The sequence below is a fragment of the Lissotriton vulgaris genome, chromosome 1_1 (genome assembly GCF_964263255.1).
Source record: "Lissotriton vulgaris chromosome 1_1, aLisVul1.2, whole genome shotgun sequence".
Taxonomy (NCBI): domain Eukaryota; kingdom Metazoa; phylum Chordata; class Amphibia; order Caudata; family Salamandridae; genus Lissotriton; species Lissotriton vulgaris.
In genome coordinates this window covers 1,366,331,648-1,366,349,899 of record NC_141685.1, presented here as the reverse complement: position 1 = coordinate 1,366,349,899, position 18,252 = coordinate 1,366,331,648, and the positions used below count along the sequence as shown (strand labels likewise).

The window sequence follows — 18,252 nt, the reverse complement described above, 5'->3', positions numbered from 1 at the left end:
GACGTGAACCAAGCCACTCAAGTGCTTTCCAGTATATTTACTTGTAGCTTCACTTGGACAGTCATCCTTTCAGTATACCTAGGCTTTCCTGTTTTCAGTTTCTATTTGTGGTCCATTCTCGTGTTTTTTTTCAATGTTTTCAAGTTATTTCAATACCTTTAAAAACAAGCATTGGCATAGTCAATAGAGCTCGCCTTTGGGACCTTTGGGACCTTATAAGTGTTTAGTTATCCAGCACAATATCCTGGTGCAACAGCAAGTGTTGCATGGCTAAACACTTATAAGGTCCCAAAGGAAATACCTATTGGCTATGCCAATGCTTGTTTTAAAATCCCTTCTCAACGGTTTATACAATGATCAAAATTACAGCTTTCCTAGAAAATCTCATATCTCCACAATTTCCCAAGCAAAACACCCGGTAAGTAGGAGTAAATGTAAATTCTGCTGTGCAAATCACCAATATCCCTGTTATGCCCTCTTTTAAAGGGCACCACTTGTAACAGGCAAAAATGATGGCACCTTTTAATTTCCGATCCCCGTGGTGTTAGATGTAAAAGAATGCCATAAATATCACATCCCCAGCAGGCCACTCGCAATGAGCTCCTAAACCATCCTTTCCGATTAGGATGTTTAAGAACTACTGATAAAAGGGTTTCCAAAGGGAGTAAAAGTGTTAATTTATTGAGCATAATGGAGCATAATGGTGGAAAGAATTGGCAGAGGTGGGCTGCAGAGTTCCTCACAGAACGCTAGCAGCTTAAAGCCATCTGTGGCTACACCAGGACTGGTAAGGGACGAGATAGGACTGGGCAAATGTGTCGGAATTATTATGATTTATGGAGTCCTGCAGCAGGGTAGCAGCACCGGCCCAGCTCCGAAACAACTATCTCGCACTTCCATGTAAAAGAAGATGTGTGCCCACACTTTTCATCAGTTGTTCATGATAAATGGGCAGATAGTGCGGTTTTAATATTACATAAAGTTCCATGCAGCAGGACCATGACTCGCATAAGGCGAAATGAGGCAGCAATGTTAGGGTATTAGGACTAGGTGGCGCAATAAATCAAGGAAAGGCCATTAAAATAGACGGCTTTCCTTCTTTGCCTGGAGCACCGAGTATGCTAAACAAAATGGACTACTAGTGAGGAACAACAGTGGCTTGTGAGCTGCACTGCTTTAACAATGCTTTTGTTTACTTTTAACAATAACGGGAAAAATAGAGACTATGGGGATACGGAAAACAATATGGTTTATCTGTTAAACTTTTGTAGATCAGAAGTTGGCGTTGCACCTATAAAGCACTTCAAAATCCTAGAAAGGTGCAAAGACGCGATTTGACAGACTGGTACCCCAGTACTCATTTGCTTGGGCTTGTTTGGAAGCTCTGTGGGATCCAATATTTAATTACTTCCAGGGCTTACCAGCCTAGCAAACACATTACAAATCTACAGTCACACATCCTGCACAGCTAGAGTAAATATCTATTGCCAGTCTTTTACAAGACATACGTTAAGCGACGAGCGACCACGTTTACCCAGTCAAATGCAGCACTGAATAATCCAAACATACCAATGCTCGAATTGATAGGCAGGTTCTCTCTGCTCGCTACCTCCACTAGGTGGAGCCTAACCTCCATCACAGCTTCCTTGTGGTGCAGACTGAGCATGGACTCCCACAGGGCCTTCTCGCCAAAGAATGTAAGAAAACTAGAAACAACCGGAACTAAACAAAACCATGCATTTGTATTCTACCATTTGCTTTAGAATCTGCCCGGCACATAACAGAGAGCATACAGCTGCATGCTGGAGGAAACAGAGACGCCACATGTATCTCACTTGGTTTCATTATAGATGAACATTGAAAGTATAATAGTGAAAGAAACAGAAAAAAATACAAGCTTCAGCAGCACACGAGTGGTGCGCGCACGAGGCAAGAAGTAAACGAGAGGGAGGGGTGGGAGAGTGCCCGCGCGCATGCTAAACATCTAAAGGACATTTTGAAAAAAGCACGTAGGTGGTGGCCGAAAAAGCATTGTAGGTGCAAATGATGTCTAAACATGAAGCACAGCAACCTAAAGTGGGTCATCGCGATCGTTGTGAAAACGAAAGTGATTGCGATGACGTGCCAAAACACATAAGGGATGCACGCGCAGCAGGCCGCATGCTTGTGCGCATTCTAGCAAGCTGGTGGCTGCTTTGGGAGCACTTCCCAAAGCCGCTACTATATGGACAGCGCATGCGCGCTGACTCATCGAGACCTAATCAGTGGTGTCAGGGGTTACAACTTTTTCGCGCCATGAAAAGCAACAGAATCAGTGTTTTTCTGGTGTGTATGGAACATTTTGCTTTTATTATTGCTTGCTTTCTACACTGATAATGCATGGTATATAGACAGTGTATGTACAGTGTATATGAGGTCCAAATACATTTTTGCAAATCAAACGTATTGTAGTACACCATAGACCAGAGACTTCAATGAGTCTTTGGTCATGTGCGCTCGCTTTTTCCTTCCCATGTCCCTTTTTTCTGTGAAAAGGCCCTCTCAACATTGGCACTTGAAATGGGCAATGACAAGACAGCCAGTACACTATTTTCTAACGCTGGCCACTGACATAGCTTTCTATACCTACACTGTGCCCTTGAAGATTGCAATTCTCTGGACAGGTTCCGCAGCATTTGCTTTGAACTGGGCGATTCTGCCCTCCGAGTTATTGAAATGGTCAAAAATAAAGCAGCACTTTTGAAACTACTGAGAAAATTCCCCTTTACTGAAGGGAACTAGAACTTGCACAGTGTACCACAGTGAGGATTCATTGACTTCAAATGCCATGGTTGATGAAGGGACATTTCTATGTCAAGCCGTTTCTCGTACATTGTAAAATAAAAGTTCCTGAATTGCTCTTCAACACTGATTTGTTTACCATATGGCAAGCACTCTAACATGGAACATGTTGCAGTGCCAAATTCAATTTAAGGTGTCACCCAGACAACTCTCAAGACGATGTTTCACATTTACACCAAGTATGCAGAACACTTGGCAGACCAGGGTGTTTTCCGCCTCTAGTTTTTTTTATGTCCACTACAGCAGTTATGCTTTCCTGTAAACATCTAAGACTTTAGTAGAGTGTACTTCTTTTCACATCACTAGTAATTTGCGAACAAATATCCTCACATTTCTTGCCTTTGGCATCATCATTCAGCAAACATGTTGTAAACGGTTTCCACATGGGTACTATAGCATTTCACAGCCCCTTGGTCCAAGAACCATCAGCTAAGTGACACAGTTCACAGTGGGATGACTTTTTCTTTGATGCCACACAAAGCACAAAATGAGAAATATTTGTGTTTTAGTCCCCTCGCACAACAAAACAGTGCACTAGGATGGACTAAAAAGTCAATAGCATTCTTCATCAACTCTGAAGATTGTAAAGATGCTTTTAGCATACCATCTAACAAGTGGAAAGGATCTCTTACAGGTATCAATTTTGAAAGGTCATTACACAGCTTTTTTATATATGTAGCTGAATCACTGCAAGTACAATCAAAATCACTCCAATCTTTGTTGAATTTAGAAAGAAACATTTTGCAGCGGCATACCGAGTGACACTGCGATCCATGTTTCATCCTGTCATGTTTTCACCACTATCCCAGATGCTTGGCGATAGCACTTTTTTCACATATACTTGTCATTATACATTGCATTGAATGTTTAAAGCCTGTGGTGTTGTCAATTCACCTACTATCAATACTGACTCACTAGAAACTTGGGGCTGATCTATCAAGGGCTTTTACCCATTCTCTGTGGATAAATGTGATGGCACATTTTGGGACAGATTTGTATGAAACCAGACATTTTACCTATCAGTGAAAGAATCAAACACAGCCAAAATATCAAATATGATTTTGATATTTCCTGATTCTCTACAGTTTATCAAATTATTAAACACGACCTAAAACATGCTTCTAAACTCTGCATCTTTAGACCAAAGACCACAAAACTTCAAAAAGCAAAAGGAAGAAGAAACATTATTTCAGTGACATCCCTCAACAGCAAAACTCAAGCAGAATAATGTTAGCCCAGTCTTTCTTGCTGCCACCTTATATAACAAAGTTATATTGTATAGGCCCCCTCAGGAAAAAATGACTCTTTCACTCTCCTTTTCCTTTCTTTGAATGGCATTTAATTAGTGGTACGCAGGTGTTTTTTCAGTGTTTATAAGTTTAAACTGGTGAGGGTTTATCAGTTATTATAGGTTTAAAACTAAGACAGCCAAAGTATACCCTATCCATGGTTTTTCAATTATTGCGAAACGATTAACACAGTGTACCCTTACTATTGTGGGGTCCGAGTTTTGATGTCAAACACAAGTGCAGTCAGTGTCCCCAAATAAGAGTCATTGCCACTGGTTTGAGTAGGACTGTGGCCCTTCTGATCCTTTGATGGCTTTCATCAAGCTCTTGTGGTGTGAAAAATTGTTCAATGTTGTGAACAACGCACATCAGAAAAGGGTCTAATAATATCCTTTAGTTATTCTCATTCTAATTATTTGCCCTCCTCTTCCTCCACAGATCCAATGAGTGATTTTGTATTGGGCACGTCTTCTGCCTCTTCTCTTTTCTTGGACCTTCTCAAGTCCTATGGACGCTTACACTTTGATCATATCTCTAGTCGCTGTAGAAACACCTGTCATCTGACTAGGGGACGGGAATGAGTTTTGGATCAGTGCCCTTCACCAGTGTTTGTGGGGCTGCAGGTGATGGTGTGAAAGCATGGGCAATGGGAGGTGGCATGGTGCCTGAAGGCTGCAGCACACTTGGCTTTGTCAGTGTCCCTGTGAGAGTAGGCCACATTTGCTTATGCTCTCCCCAATCCCTCCAGAACAGCAAACGTACCATGTCTTTTTTGATCACTGTGAAAGATGGCGGGACCTTATTGAAGCTTGTAAGGAGAGGAACATGCACCACTTTTGGAGCCTGATAAAATGGGGTGCAGGAAGCACATGTAATCACTGCAAAATCATGTGGAGCCTGCTCTGTAGGTTAAGTTTTTTCAGATCAATATGCATCTAATAATAAAATGGATTATGACCCTTCTTGGGTTTATTTTAAATCATCGGATACTGTCTTCAACTTAGCTGATGTGACAATGGCGCTGAGCACTGTTACCATTGGGAGAGCGCCAGGCATAGTCAAGGTCCCCGCAGATATTTTTCTCCAGGATAAAGACAATGGAATCAAAACATAATGTTTTTAGCAAATGCAATTGCTCATTGAGCTCTGATCCCGGATACCTGGAGAGGGGCGGAAATCATCCCGATTTATAAAAAAAGGAGATACATCCTTACCCGGGACCTACAGGCAAATAAGCCTGTTAAACTCAATCCAGAAAGTCGTAGCTCAACTTATCTTGGCAAAAATTAAAACCTGTATTGATGATAATGACATTTTGAGTCCTCTTCTGGGCTAATATGAGCACTATTTATAAAGTATTCCGATTAATTAAAATTTATCGGTGGACAGTAACACTTGGAAAAGGAAGCCTTTATGCAGCCTTTGTTGATCTTAAGTCTGCTTTTGACTTGATATCACGGCCCAAACTGTGGAGGGTACTGCAGGAACTCGGCTTGCCCCCGACCTACTTTTCCTAATTGTGCGCCTCTACGAATACAACTATGACCACATTTGTTGGGGGGCGCCAGGAAACAAGACTGACCAGTTCCCGGTAAAGATGGGAGTACGTCAGGGTTGCGTTTTAGCACCTACGTTATTCTCACTCCTTATTAATGGTATTATTAGCTTTTTAGCTTCCTTTTCCACAGATGCTCCAGTTTTAGCAGGCACAAAAATTCCCATAATAAGGTTTGCGGACGATACGCTTATACTGTCTAAATCACTGAGTGGGCTACAGCATTCGCTGTTGCATTTTGAAGAATTTTGCTTATTGCCTGGCCTAACAGTCAATAGTTCAAATAAAAGTTCATGACCTTTAAACCGCATAGGTCATTTAATGGGGGGTAATGGATGGGCAACCCGTGGATCAGGTTGATGCATTACTTATCTAGGCATCACCCTGCATAAACGAATTAGCTGGAGGCCGCATATTGACACCATGGCCTTAAAGCACATGCAGTTGGCCGGAGCCATGAAAAAAAGGAACATAAGACATCACTGACTAAGCCCCTTTACCCCGGCACTGCACATCTATATTATGGGGCTTAGAGAAAATGCATCCTCTAGCTTTCTCCGAGAATAAGTTCCTGAGTGGGATAACAAGCCTACATCAAAGTACCCCTATGATTTAGGCAGAAAAGCCATAGTAGACCTTGCAAGGCTATGCCCTATTCTCTTCTGGCGTAGAATCTGGCGTACCCCAGAATTGGCCATCTTTGCAGATGGTCTTAAAGATATAATGGAGGCAGATCACTTCCACAAGATTGGCTGGCTATGCAACATCAGATCATTACTAATTAGCATGGGTATGACATCACTGTGGGATGATCCTAGTGCTACTGGGTTCCCACCAAAACATTTAATTAAGCAAAAGTACTGGGAACCGATGGTGCAAGAAGCAAATAGAATGAGCGATGCCACCTCTCTAACAGGGAAGTTCTAACAAATTAAACCAAATCCATGTTTTACTGTGACGTAATTAGTACTAAGCCGCTAGATCGCAAACTGTGTTTTCAGTTTAGAGCAGGCTGCTTACCTTTGAAGTCCTTTACAGCTGCATGGTCCACTGCGGCCGATGACAAATGTCTAAACTGCACTGACACTGAAGAATCATACGCGCATGTGCTGTTTGTTTGTCCGGCGTACGCTGCTCCCCGCAAAGCCTGGCTGACACCCATTTGTAGGAACATGGGTACTCACTTGTTAAGTGTAGCAATGAGAATATTGTGTTCTGATCCATCAGTCCAGTGCGCAGTATCAGTGGAAACGTTTTTGAGATGGATGTGGACAATTAGATCTAGGCTCCTTTTGTACCTCTGTAAATGAAGTCTCCTACCGATAATAATAATAATATGCTATATTTTAATGCTTGGACACTTTTTTAAACTATCTATCAATTAGTAGCATTAATTTTGTCTATCAACATATAGTATATGCTCTTTTAATGTGTTTGATTCTCTCTTTTTATTGAAATTTTCAATTTATTGTATTTTTTTTATAACTTGAAAAATCGTTTTTATGTGAATTGCTTTTGTGACATCTGTCGAATAAAGCTCATGTTGACTGACAGTTAAGCAAGGCCCAACCTTAAAAAAACAAAACCTATGAAAAGCCATTTTTTGGAAAGGCAAGGGTCAGTTTTGGTCATGATTCAAAATGGTGGCCAAAGATAAAATGGTGCCGCAAATGCAAATTTTTACATGAATAAGTGCATAATCAAAACAGCAAAAACAATTTTATTCTAACAAGGTCTGATGCTGGGGACAATTCAGATGCCTGTCCTTGTGTTGCATCGCACTGTAAGAATGATGCTTGTACACCTAGATCCCATCTTAGTTAACCTGATGCACATGTTGACTGGCTTAAGCGCAAAGAAATAAAATGCTCAGACACTTTGGGAATGGGACTGGCTCAACAGCAGTGCTCACAGGCAGTACAGAGGCCAACCACACAATCCAGCCTATGAGATCCAACTACCCCTTAGACTTTACCAAGGCTAACTGGGCTATTTCTGGGGTGATTGGGGAAGGCACATGGGCATTCAGCTACTGCACTGATAAGCTGGGCTTTTCACTGACAGTGCATTATCTAGTGGGTTATTTTCTGTTGCATACCCCACTTTACAGTTTAAATGCCTAACATGGCAAACCACCAAATCCAGCGCAAAGTAGCATGAACATACTTCAAATCAGTATTTCATATCAAAACTGCCTACCATAAACGTGGTTCCTGGTATTCTTTAGTCTTTATTGAGTGTATTAAGTCCCATAGGTATCACATACTTCCTCATCAAGTCATAGGGGAAGGGCAAATCTGTGTGGTGAGCACGAGATACTACTGTGTGGTGCCAGAGGCGCAATTTCTCAGGGGTAGTGTCCCATGTATCAGAACCTTATATATTATAAGTGAGTCCACCGGTATTTTGACAGTATATGAATGCTATACCCTCCCACGCCTAATGGCTGGGTACTTTTATACTCAACAGAGCGGAGCATGAGAGCATAACCGCATTTGTACATTTCTATTTACATGTTTGAGGCTAGTAGTTTTGCTTTCACATTTGGATTTGTCAAGAGGTTCTCTTTGTGCTTGACAACCTTGATTAGAAAGTTGTGATGTTTTAACTCTCAAATCTCTTGTCCCTCCATAAGGAGAGAAAACACAATTAAAATTATGTGCAAATACATCGTATTTTACTTTGCTTTCTTTTCCACATTTCCACAGATCGCTAGTCACCTGGATGATGAATCTGATGTTGAGGAAGAGACCATCCTCATCCAAATCTCTCAGCTCCTCAATACAATTGCATTACACCATAGAAATACTGATGAGGTAAGCGAGGGGGATGTGAAACAAGGTGGAACCTCCGGCTCACATACAAGCACATTTTTGTAAAGCTCCCTCTGCTGCAGGGTTGTATGTTGGAACCATGCAGGAATTTATCACACCTGCCTTAACAACGTGTTCTGAACCACGATTGCATGTTTGAAACGCATTCCTTTACCAGAGAAGTCGTTACAATGAATTGCCTTAGGGAAAGCGCTGGACTTTGGAATAGTAAAATGACTATTCCAACTCCATTATGTGCAACAGTAGGGAAAGTGTTGGCCTTAAAGTCCAAAATTAGTCCAACAACGCTTTCCTTTAGGCGAGCCATCGCAACTACCTGTGTGCTAAAGGAATACATTGTAAAGATGCATTAGTGAGTTGGATCACATTGTTAATGCGCACAGTGGTTCGAGATACGATGTAAAAGTTGTGTCCTCTGATGGAGGAATGGAGGTCTGCTGTCCCATGCAGAACTTCCCAGGGTTTGGAGCATTTGTACAAGAGCACCAATTGAATCCTACCTCATTCATTAGAATGAGGCAGAAGGGTTTGCAGCTTCTTCTAAATAGACTGAAATGAGACTTAATGGTACATCGGTTATATTGCATAACTTTGCTTCTCAATTTGCATCTCCTATTTGCTACCTGTCCCATGATACATCAGGCACCAATTTTTCATATCAACATGGTTGTTCATTCCCAGCCATTGCTTTTCGTATTCTGGCACATTCCTAAAGATGATTCTATGAAGATTCCAACAGATAATGAGCTAATTTGCAAACTTCAGCTCACTTGTAGGGTTTTTGGAAAGTAACATGTTTCACACATTCTCTGCACATAATGGGTTCATTTTGATTGGATGCAGAATCCCAGATTGTAGCATTAAACACGGTTAGTGCTACATCGGTGTAATACTAGGCATCTGCCTTGGACCCCATCAGCGAGGAATTGTATCAGCAAGGGGATGAATCAAATATAGCCCCATCTCTTGGATATGGGAGCTTGCAAAATGCCCTATGAACTAAATAAAATGCCAAAAACCCTCCCACCAGCCATGATTGTTTATCTGTGGGAATAAAGCCTTATTAAATGCTAATGATACAAATAACACGTTCACCACTCATTCTTGCAGGACTTTTGGAAAGAGATTTTGCTCTACATGCTGGAAGAGGGCTATACTTCATCTGTGCCAGCACTGTGCCAGATGGTACTTGTTGTAGATAAGAAAGCAAGCATCAACTTTAAGGAATGTGGTGAGTCTTAAACATCCTACTCATTGATGCCGTGGGATCTACCATTGAAGGTGGTTAATGCTTCCTCCTCCTCTCCCCAGATTCCCTCATATTTAGTAATGATCTGGCATGAGGTGAAGAACCAGTCCATTAGCTCAGGAGTTTGGTTAATTTACTATAGTATGTGGGTGTCATTCTTTCAATAACAGTGTTTGCTCTCACTTTAGTGATATATGTATCTGTGTTGATGTTGCTGCTTTCTATATAATAATAAATCTTCATTCGGAAGTAGTCACATCCATAAAAGATTCAAAAAAATATAAAATATAACTATAAGAAGAACTTCATTACATTAAAAGAGATACTGTGCAAATTTGCAAGGTCCAAGCTAACGTCAGTCGCATCTTGAGCTTCTTGATCTAAAAGAATCCCTCAGGAAATTTGTGGCAACAAAAAGGGTATGGTTGTTAGGCAAAAGCTGCAAATGCATTACTACAACCCAGGCTTGTCTAAATTTCATGGCTTTTAAAAGGAGCCTAAGAATCAATCTCCTGGGGTGGGGAAAATATTTACATAAGAAGACAAAGTGTAAGGTGTCCTGTGGCGGCCAAAAGTGTGGCAGGGTATGCTCAGACGTGAGTCCCTTGCTCACTTTGCCACTGGATTCAATCAAGCCGGGCTGAAGACGGCTGGAATGCCAGAAACCGGTCCTCGGAAGCTTGTTTCCGGTCCAGGGAAGGCCTGGCTTGGCAGTTTGGGCTGGACTGTTCCCATGAGGCACAGGGTCAGACTAATTTGCATATAGCCATGTCTGAACTGGGGGGGCAGAGTGGGCTAAAGAATGGTGATGGATTAAACCCAGATCTTTTGACTGGGTGTGAGTGTTTGATTGGTTTAGATGCTCCGTCCATTACCACCCCCTTTTGTACTGCTTTTGGCCGCCATAAGTGTGGCAGGGTATGCTCAGACGTGAGTCCCTTGCTCACTTTGCCACTGGATTCAAGCAAGCCGGGCTGAAGACGGCTGGAATGCCAGAAACCGGTCCTCGGAAGCTTGTTTCCGGTCCAGGGAAGGCATGGCTTGGCAGTTTGGACTGGACTGTTCCCATGAGGCACAGGGTCAGACTGATTTGCATATAGCCATGTCCGAACTGGGGTGGCAGAGTGGGCTAAATAACGGTGATGGATTAAACCCAGATCTTTTGACTGGGTGTGAGTGTTTGATTGGTTCAGATGCTCCGTCCATTACCACCCCCTTTTGTACTTCTATCTGTGACTAGCATAGATGCCTCCCCTGGTCGCTTAAAGATAATGTGCCCGGTGATATGGGAGGGTCCGCCGCCTTGTTCTCTATATACTTATTGTAGTTTGTCAGCCATAAAGTTACTTTCTGTTGGTTTCAGCTCTTCATCTGGTTATTACCCTCACCACTTAAATGCAATGTGCTGACTGTCTCAGGTTTCCACACTCTGTGAGACTTCTCAGGCCTCTAATGGTCCTCTTCAAACCTTGGAGTATTCTTGCTCTCCATGGAGTTACCTATCTCTGGTATGGTGACCAGACCTTTCTGGGTATGGTACCTATTTATACGCTTTTACTTTAGTCAGCCGCAAAATGGATGTATTTTATTTCTCTATGGAGTTACTTTTGGCTATGATATTTGTCTCTTCAATGTTTCTGGTTCATTATTTTGGACTTCAGATCCAGACTAAATTGCTAGTTATTGGCTCTCACTTGACATATGGACCTGATAGACAGGGAGGCCTACTCAATGAGGGTAAGTGAAAATAATTATTTGGACTGATTCCAAGGTCAAGAAGTAGATTTGCATCATGTGGTGAGAACCTGTAATTGAAAACTACATTTCCAGAGCTCCAATTAGCAGTCCCCACTCAACTTTCCAATGAATATGTTGATAAAGTACAAGTAACCTGGGCAGATGGTATCATAGTCTATTTCTTTGTCACTCATGTAAAGGGTCCTAAGCAGAACAGAACAGGCAATTATGTATTCATTATAGCCTGCTCCCCAGGTGGTTAACATTATTAGAAAATGGTTATGCAAGAACATGTTTTGGTGTCCTCTTTCTGTTGGGATATCCGCTGTCGCAGAATGACTCCTCTTTAGCATGGTCCATTCAATATGTAGGGCGTGTCCACGGCTCCTGTTGCATCCTCTCTTATCCCACTGTAGTCTTCTGTCACTCAATGACAGCTGAAGCAGGACCATTGCATGACAGCTTAGGTAGCATCTTCTGCGGCTGTCATTCCTTGACAGCAATTGTTGGGGTAGGGAGGTGGAGCATTGTAGCACAGACCATTGAGGTACTGTATACCACTAGCAGCATCCTTTGTGGTGGGGGTGTCTTTGTCAGTATCTGCAGGGACATTAAAGCATCCTCATGACCTCTAGTGCCTTATTGAAATACCACCCATCACTCCATCCTCTTCTTTGCAGATACTACTGAGTGTCTTAAGTGTGTTTGTCAGCCACATGTCTTCCTTTGGCAAGTGTTGCTCAGTATTTTATGGACTGAGTATGACATGTCTTCTTTCTTTTGTATCTAAACAGCTAAAGGAATTCCAATACACAGCCTCTTCATAAGATTGCTTGTGAGTATCCACCCCCGCCATATTCCAACAGATCCCTCTCCTCAAGTTCTTTGCTGGCATTTCTATGCAACCTGCCCATGGAGAGCTTGCATTCAACTCGGCTTTTATCCTTTTGAACTTGATGGTTTTATTTCTAGTCAATTGGTTATCAGTAAGACATACTATTTATATCACACAGAAACAGCCAAAATGAGGTATTAAGTACTGTATAGAAAACAAGGTAGCATTTCCAGATGCTTTAAAGACCAGTGAGTATTCTCTTGCTGAATTCTTTGTTGTGGGTTTTCAGGTCATTTCTTCACATCCTCGCTGGGATGTCGAAAAGGGAACCGCTGTCTTGGCTCTTCTCGAACGCCTGATTCCTGCAAACTACCCATTTTTAGCAAGGCTCATCAGAATGAAGATCCCCCCATTGATAACATATTTGGAAGGTGAGTTCCCAAAGCACAAGCCATTGAGCACCCAATTTAAACAAGCATTAATGGTATTTCAAACAAGCATTGACAAAGCTATTAACCCCTTCGAGGCTAATGACGAGCTGGACTCGTCATGGCGCTTACCTGCCGTGCGCTGATGACAAGGCCAGCTCGTCATGAAATAAAGTAAAACAACAATTTGCAGCACAGGACGGGAAAACGCCTAGCAGCCATGTGGTTAAGCCTGGTGTTGGCTGCTAGTTTTTAGGCTTTGTCCACGCTTGTTTTTTTTCACAGTTTTTGTAAGCCTTTACTGTGGGAGGAGAAGCCAGGTACTCAAAAAGCCCACATTCCCTTAGTAGTCCCTGGAACTAAAGAAAAATACTTTGTGGATGTGCTCCTTGTGACCCTCACGGGTGAGTAGTGCGCTCTACAAGTGTATTGATTGATTGATTGAAAAAGCAGAATGCCATCACTTACAGTGAAGTTAGCTTAAGGCTGATTTGGCCCATGATGAATGCTGTGGAGGGCAGAAGAGAATGTGAATGATATGAAACAATAGGTCAACAGATGAGGAGGTCGAACTATGAAATGTTATAATCATTTTGGTCTTGGTTATAATAAAGGAGTATTTTTCTATATGTATGTAATTTTAGAGCAGGTATGCACTTTTTATCTCTGAACCACGACGGCCATCCCCTATGTGATCAAGGCTGCATCTGACAGCCAAATGCTTTCAGGCTAAAGCTCTGTAAAAATAGATCTTCTGCAAACAAGCGATGTGGCAGCCTTTCGGTTATATAAGAAAGGAAACCAAAATATATAAACCTAAAATTACAACCAGATATAAGGATGCAAGAGTGACATCAAGGGCACATGAACAACTGATGACATTGAATTCAAATCCCAGGACAGGCTGAGCCAACAGCCAGATTTTGCACACTTTGAATTGTGTGACTCTACTTCTGCTAGTGCTTGGTATTTAAGCCCATGGCATTTGAAATGTTGCCTGCTGTTCACTTTTACTTACATATTTTCTTTTTTCCCAACTGCTATTTCAGCTGCAACTGAAAGAAACTTTGACTTGGAACAGTGGAAATGCGCGCTTGTTTCAGTAAGGATTAATTGCTAATGAATGTCACACATGGCTCTTAACGCATTGTCTTTCATATTCACTCATTTAGAGTGAATTAATGCAGATATTAAATTCCCCCCATCATAGTGCTGTTCTGCTATGTGGTTGCAATATGTTCACCATATGCCTATTGTTTCTCTGGATTGTGAATGGGCACGGTGAGGGAGAAGCCAATCTCGGTACACAACTTTTTCCTAGAATGCAATATTTACCAGAACCATTTAAAACCTCATTGGCCATATATTCACATTCAGAACCTTGGAATTATGTGCTTACTGCAGATAGTCCTGCATGTATAAGATTTTATCTCCATGTTTTACCTACATAAATTACAGGCACTGCAGTGATTATTGCATTAAATCAATCTGACTGTTTTTACACAGGGTTAGAAATGTAGCCCCGTGTTGGAAATCAGGTCCTCTGACTCATTTTGTCCCCAGGATAGTCACACTAGCGCAACATTTTTCTTTCCCTGGATTGTCACAATATCACTCTTCCGGGTCTGCCAACTGCTTTTCACATCATCAGAATGTTTATATTCTGCAATCAGTTTGGCATGTGATCAGTGCTCCCCATATTCATCTGAATTGTTACTCTGTCACTGTTCTAGTGTAACCTTGTAATGGCCAGGTTATAACTGTCTCTATTCAATCCTTGGTTGTCGCACTCCTACTTGGTTCCCTTGTAACAGTGTATTCTTTGCCAGGTCATCACACTTCACTTTGCTTTTATTGTGCTCCTGTGAGGTAATTTTCTTTTCCTTGTGTTCAGTCTTCACCCTTAATAACACTAAATTTTCATTCAGCCCTAACTCTGGTGATCTAAGAGTATATGGAGCAGATTTACAACCCTGTCCGCCCCTTTTGCGTCACTTTTCCCACTTTTCCCATGTTAAAAGTGGCTCAAGGGGCTTGTAAATCAGCCCCTAGAGGTTTGCATTCTGCTCCTAAGTATATGATATAGCTGCAAAATCCCCATGTGTTTTCGGTCTGGATGGCTGCACTGTAACTCTATTCACAATAATTTGCAGGCAGCATGCTTTTGGTGCATATGTTTCTGTGTAAATCACTGCCACTGTAAAGGCATCCTATTTCTTCTGACCACTGATTTCACACCACACTATTTACGTGCTGCTCTATGTGTTCTCTGGTTCTTCTGTCCACACATTATTTCATCATTACTGAGGTTGTTGTCAGCTGAAGTTTGTTTACCCATATCTTCTCAAAGTCACTGCAAACATCAGCTGTGGATACTGCATTAATGTTTATATTACTGCATTAAAGTCTCTCACTGTTTTCTTTTTAGTTCCTGGGGACTATCCTGAAGCAAGCACCATACAGAAAATGGCATGCCTTTTTTATGGAAGAACTCACCGCACAAATTGACAGTTTTGCCCATCATGAGAATGAGGAGGTTAGTGCTCTCAAGGGTCATTTGGAAAGGCAGTTTAATACAAAGTCAGAGAAGGATATAACTTTGTATTCCAATCGCACTGTGATTGGTAAACTACACTTGTATACTATGGGTGCACAGCACTGAAATTAGTCAGTCGGGAAAATCAGGTATGGTTCTCCAACTCCCTGGAAAAGCCAACCTTCTTAGAGTCAGATGGAGATAAACACCATGAGGTAATTCCTCTCCACCTGGCTCGTTAGGAGACACCACATACCAGGGCTATACTCCTTGCCCTAATGGATCTTCTTTAGCCAATAGGTATTCTTCATTAGAGCCACTCCCCATTCAGTGGATGTAAGGTCATATTCATGCAAAAATCAGTGGAGCTATTGTTCCTATTGAAAAGCAAGGATGAAAGAAAGGCAGACAAGAAGGCGGAACCCTAAGGATTATTTCTTGGTGCCCTCACACATCAATGAGGATGTCATGCTTTATAGTGGGCGTGCTCCTTGTAAGGCCATCACTGTAATGCTCTATGGGCCCCACAAAGAGTCGCTTTAGCGGGGATCTTTTTATTTTTGCTGTCTGATGAAAAGTGTCTGTGTGAGGGCATTTTGAATGTGAGGGGTGGAGTGAAAGTCTAAAGTGAAGGGAAGGGAGACTAAAACTATCTAAGAGATACCAAACTGGACCTTAATGTGATGGGTCCCTTGCAAGGATTAAAAAATATAATTTAGTAGGGTGATGTACCCAAGTAGCCTAAAGTGTGGGCAGGTCGCTATGTTTCACGCCCAATGGCCTAAAAAGGATCCACAATGCTTCTTTAGTACCTAAAAAACGGGTGGATAACCCTTTCCCACACCTAAGGCGTGACATCCAGTATAGGTATTCCCTCAAAAGAAAATACCTGGTTCAACAAGTTAAAAATTGATCATCCAATCTAGAAAATAAATGAGAATATAAAAAAAACACACACAGTAAGCAAATGTTTTGTATATATGGTCCAATGATTCACTGGAATCGCTTTTCCAGCTCACTGTATCACATTGTCTCCAAAGGTACAAATGTTCATGCTAATATTGGTGCTGATCAGTCACCACAATGTGAAAAATGTGAAAAACACACTTGTACTTACAATATAACAGATAAAGCAAGTGGACATACGTGGAACAGACAACATAAAACCAATCTCTGGTGGTGTTACACATCGCTTCATGAGTGATTGGTTGTCTTCAGGTGTGAGTGCAGGGTCTTACACTTTGATACAATGTATTATGCCCCATAGTTCAAAAGCACAAGAGTCTATTCTCCTCTGCTTTAAGGTGCAGGTAATTGGAGTGATTTTTACAGGTGTGGTGTGTGCATTTGCGGGAAGAAGTGATGACCAAATGGCCAATGAGGAGAGGAGGGGTAACCTTGAGCCAGTAGGAGCAAGCCCCTCACGTGCTGGTGTAACAGAGGTATCACCCCTCATTGGCGGCCATCTCAGAGTGTGTAGTGCTGAAATGCTGGCCGACCCAAAGTCAACCATGGTTTTTGAAAGGTGGCATCTAAGCAGTAAACTAAGACAGTTGAAGGTTTTCTTAATGGAAGGTGATGGTAAGAGAAATGTATGGGGCACCTAAGTGCTCACGCATATATAGTGACGGGAAGCAAGTCAGGTGCACATAAGTGCTTGCCATCCCTCATGGATTATTCTAGGCATATTGGCGTCTATGTTCATGTTGTAAATATGGGCGGTCACATTTAATAAGTAACAAGGGCGGCTAAGTGGTCTACTGCCAATGGATTTGCATGCTTGGAGAGCACTGTTGGGCAAATGGCTAATGAGGATAAGAGAGAAGAGTAGGGGTGTGCTAGAAGTCATAGGAGTGAGACCCTCATGTGCTGGTGTAACAGAAGTATCATCCTTCAGTGGTGGCCATCCTGGAGTCTGTGGTGCGGTTAAATGTGGGCTGGCCCAAAGTCATCAATTATATTAGTAAAACGGCGTCTAAAACAGTAGACTAACACAGTTAAATGTTTTCTTATGAAGGGTACCACCTCATTGTTTCCACAGAAACATTTGTAGTAATGAAGAAGATACCCATGGCAAGTCACAAAAGGCTTATCATAAGCACTGCTTTTTGTGGTATATGAGACTCTAAAGCAGGTATGTTACATGGTCTCAATGGTGAAATGGTAGATCAGATCCCCTGTATGACGGCATGTCAATAAATCCATTGTAAGGGAGTATCTGATTTAGCAGGAGACTGACATGGGAATTACACCTTGCACCAAGGGATTTCATCATTCAGACCTTTGCTGTTCATGGAGAGGCAGAAAATACACCATTGCTCCCTTCTGAAAAGTTTAACAGGACTACATGAGTTACTTGCCATACATGAAACAAATTTGTTTACAGTGTGTCTTCTTTATTTTCTAATTTAGTTTCTAGGTTGGATGATCAATTTTAAAATTTTTGAACAAGAAGTTTTTTTCTAGGGCAATACCTACACTGCAAATTACGTCTTAGGTGTGGGGTAGGGTTACCCCCCCCCTTTTAGGTTCTGAAGAAGCACTTTGGATCCTTTTTGGACCATCATGCGCAAAACATGTTGACCTGACCACACTTACAGATTTAGGCTACTTGGATACATCACGTCCCTGTAATAGCCCCTACCAAATTACGTTTTTCAATCTTGCAGAGGGAACCATCACATTAAAGTCCTGCGTGGTATCTCTTAGACTGTTTTAGTCTCCCTTCATTTCACTATACCCATTCACTCCACCCCACACATTCAAAATGCCATCACACTGGCACATGTCATCAGATAGCAAACCTAAAAAGGTCTTTGCTAAAGCGACCCTTCGTGGGGCACTGCAGCACCAGCCCTATGAGGAGCACATCCTATGATGATATAGTACATCTTCATGGATGTGTGATGGCACCAAGATATAATCAAAGGGATTCTCCCTTCTTTGTC

General features: G+C 41.9%; 1 protein-coding gene across 1 annotated transcript in view; it reads left to right on the top strand.

Moving 5' to 3' along the window:
* LOC147749192 (maestro heat-like repeat-containing protein family member 1) overlaps nucleotides 1-18,252 on the top strand; it is a 38,705-nt gene that overhangs the window by 2,168 nt on the left and 18,285 nt on the right. Inside the window, exons 4-9 of the mRNA XM_086936548.1 lie at nucleotides 8,394-8,501; nucleotides 9,630-9,750; nucleotides 12,300-12,340; nucleotides 12,630-12,771; nucleotides 13,818-13,870; nucleotides 15,197-15,304. Of these exons, the coding sequence (XP_086792674.1) occupies nucleotides 8,394-8,501; nucleotides 9,630-9,750; nucleotides 12,300-12,340; nucleotides 12,630-12,771; nucleotides 13,818-13,870; nucleotides 15,197-15,304 (573 nt within the window). The remainder of the gene's footprint in view (nucleotides 1-8,393; nucleotides 8,502-9,629; nucleotides 9,751-12,299; nucleotides 12,341-12,629; nucleotides 12,772-13,817; nucleotides 13,871-15,196; nucleotides 15,305-18,252) is intronic.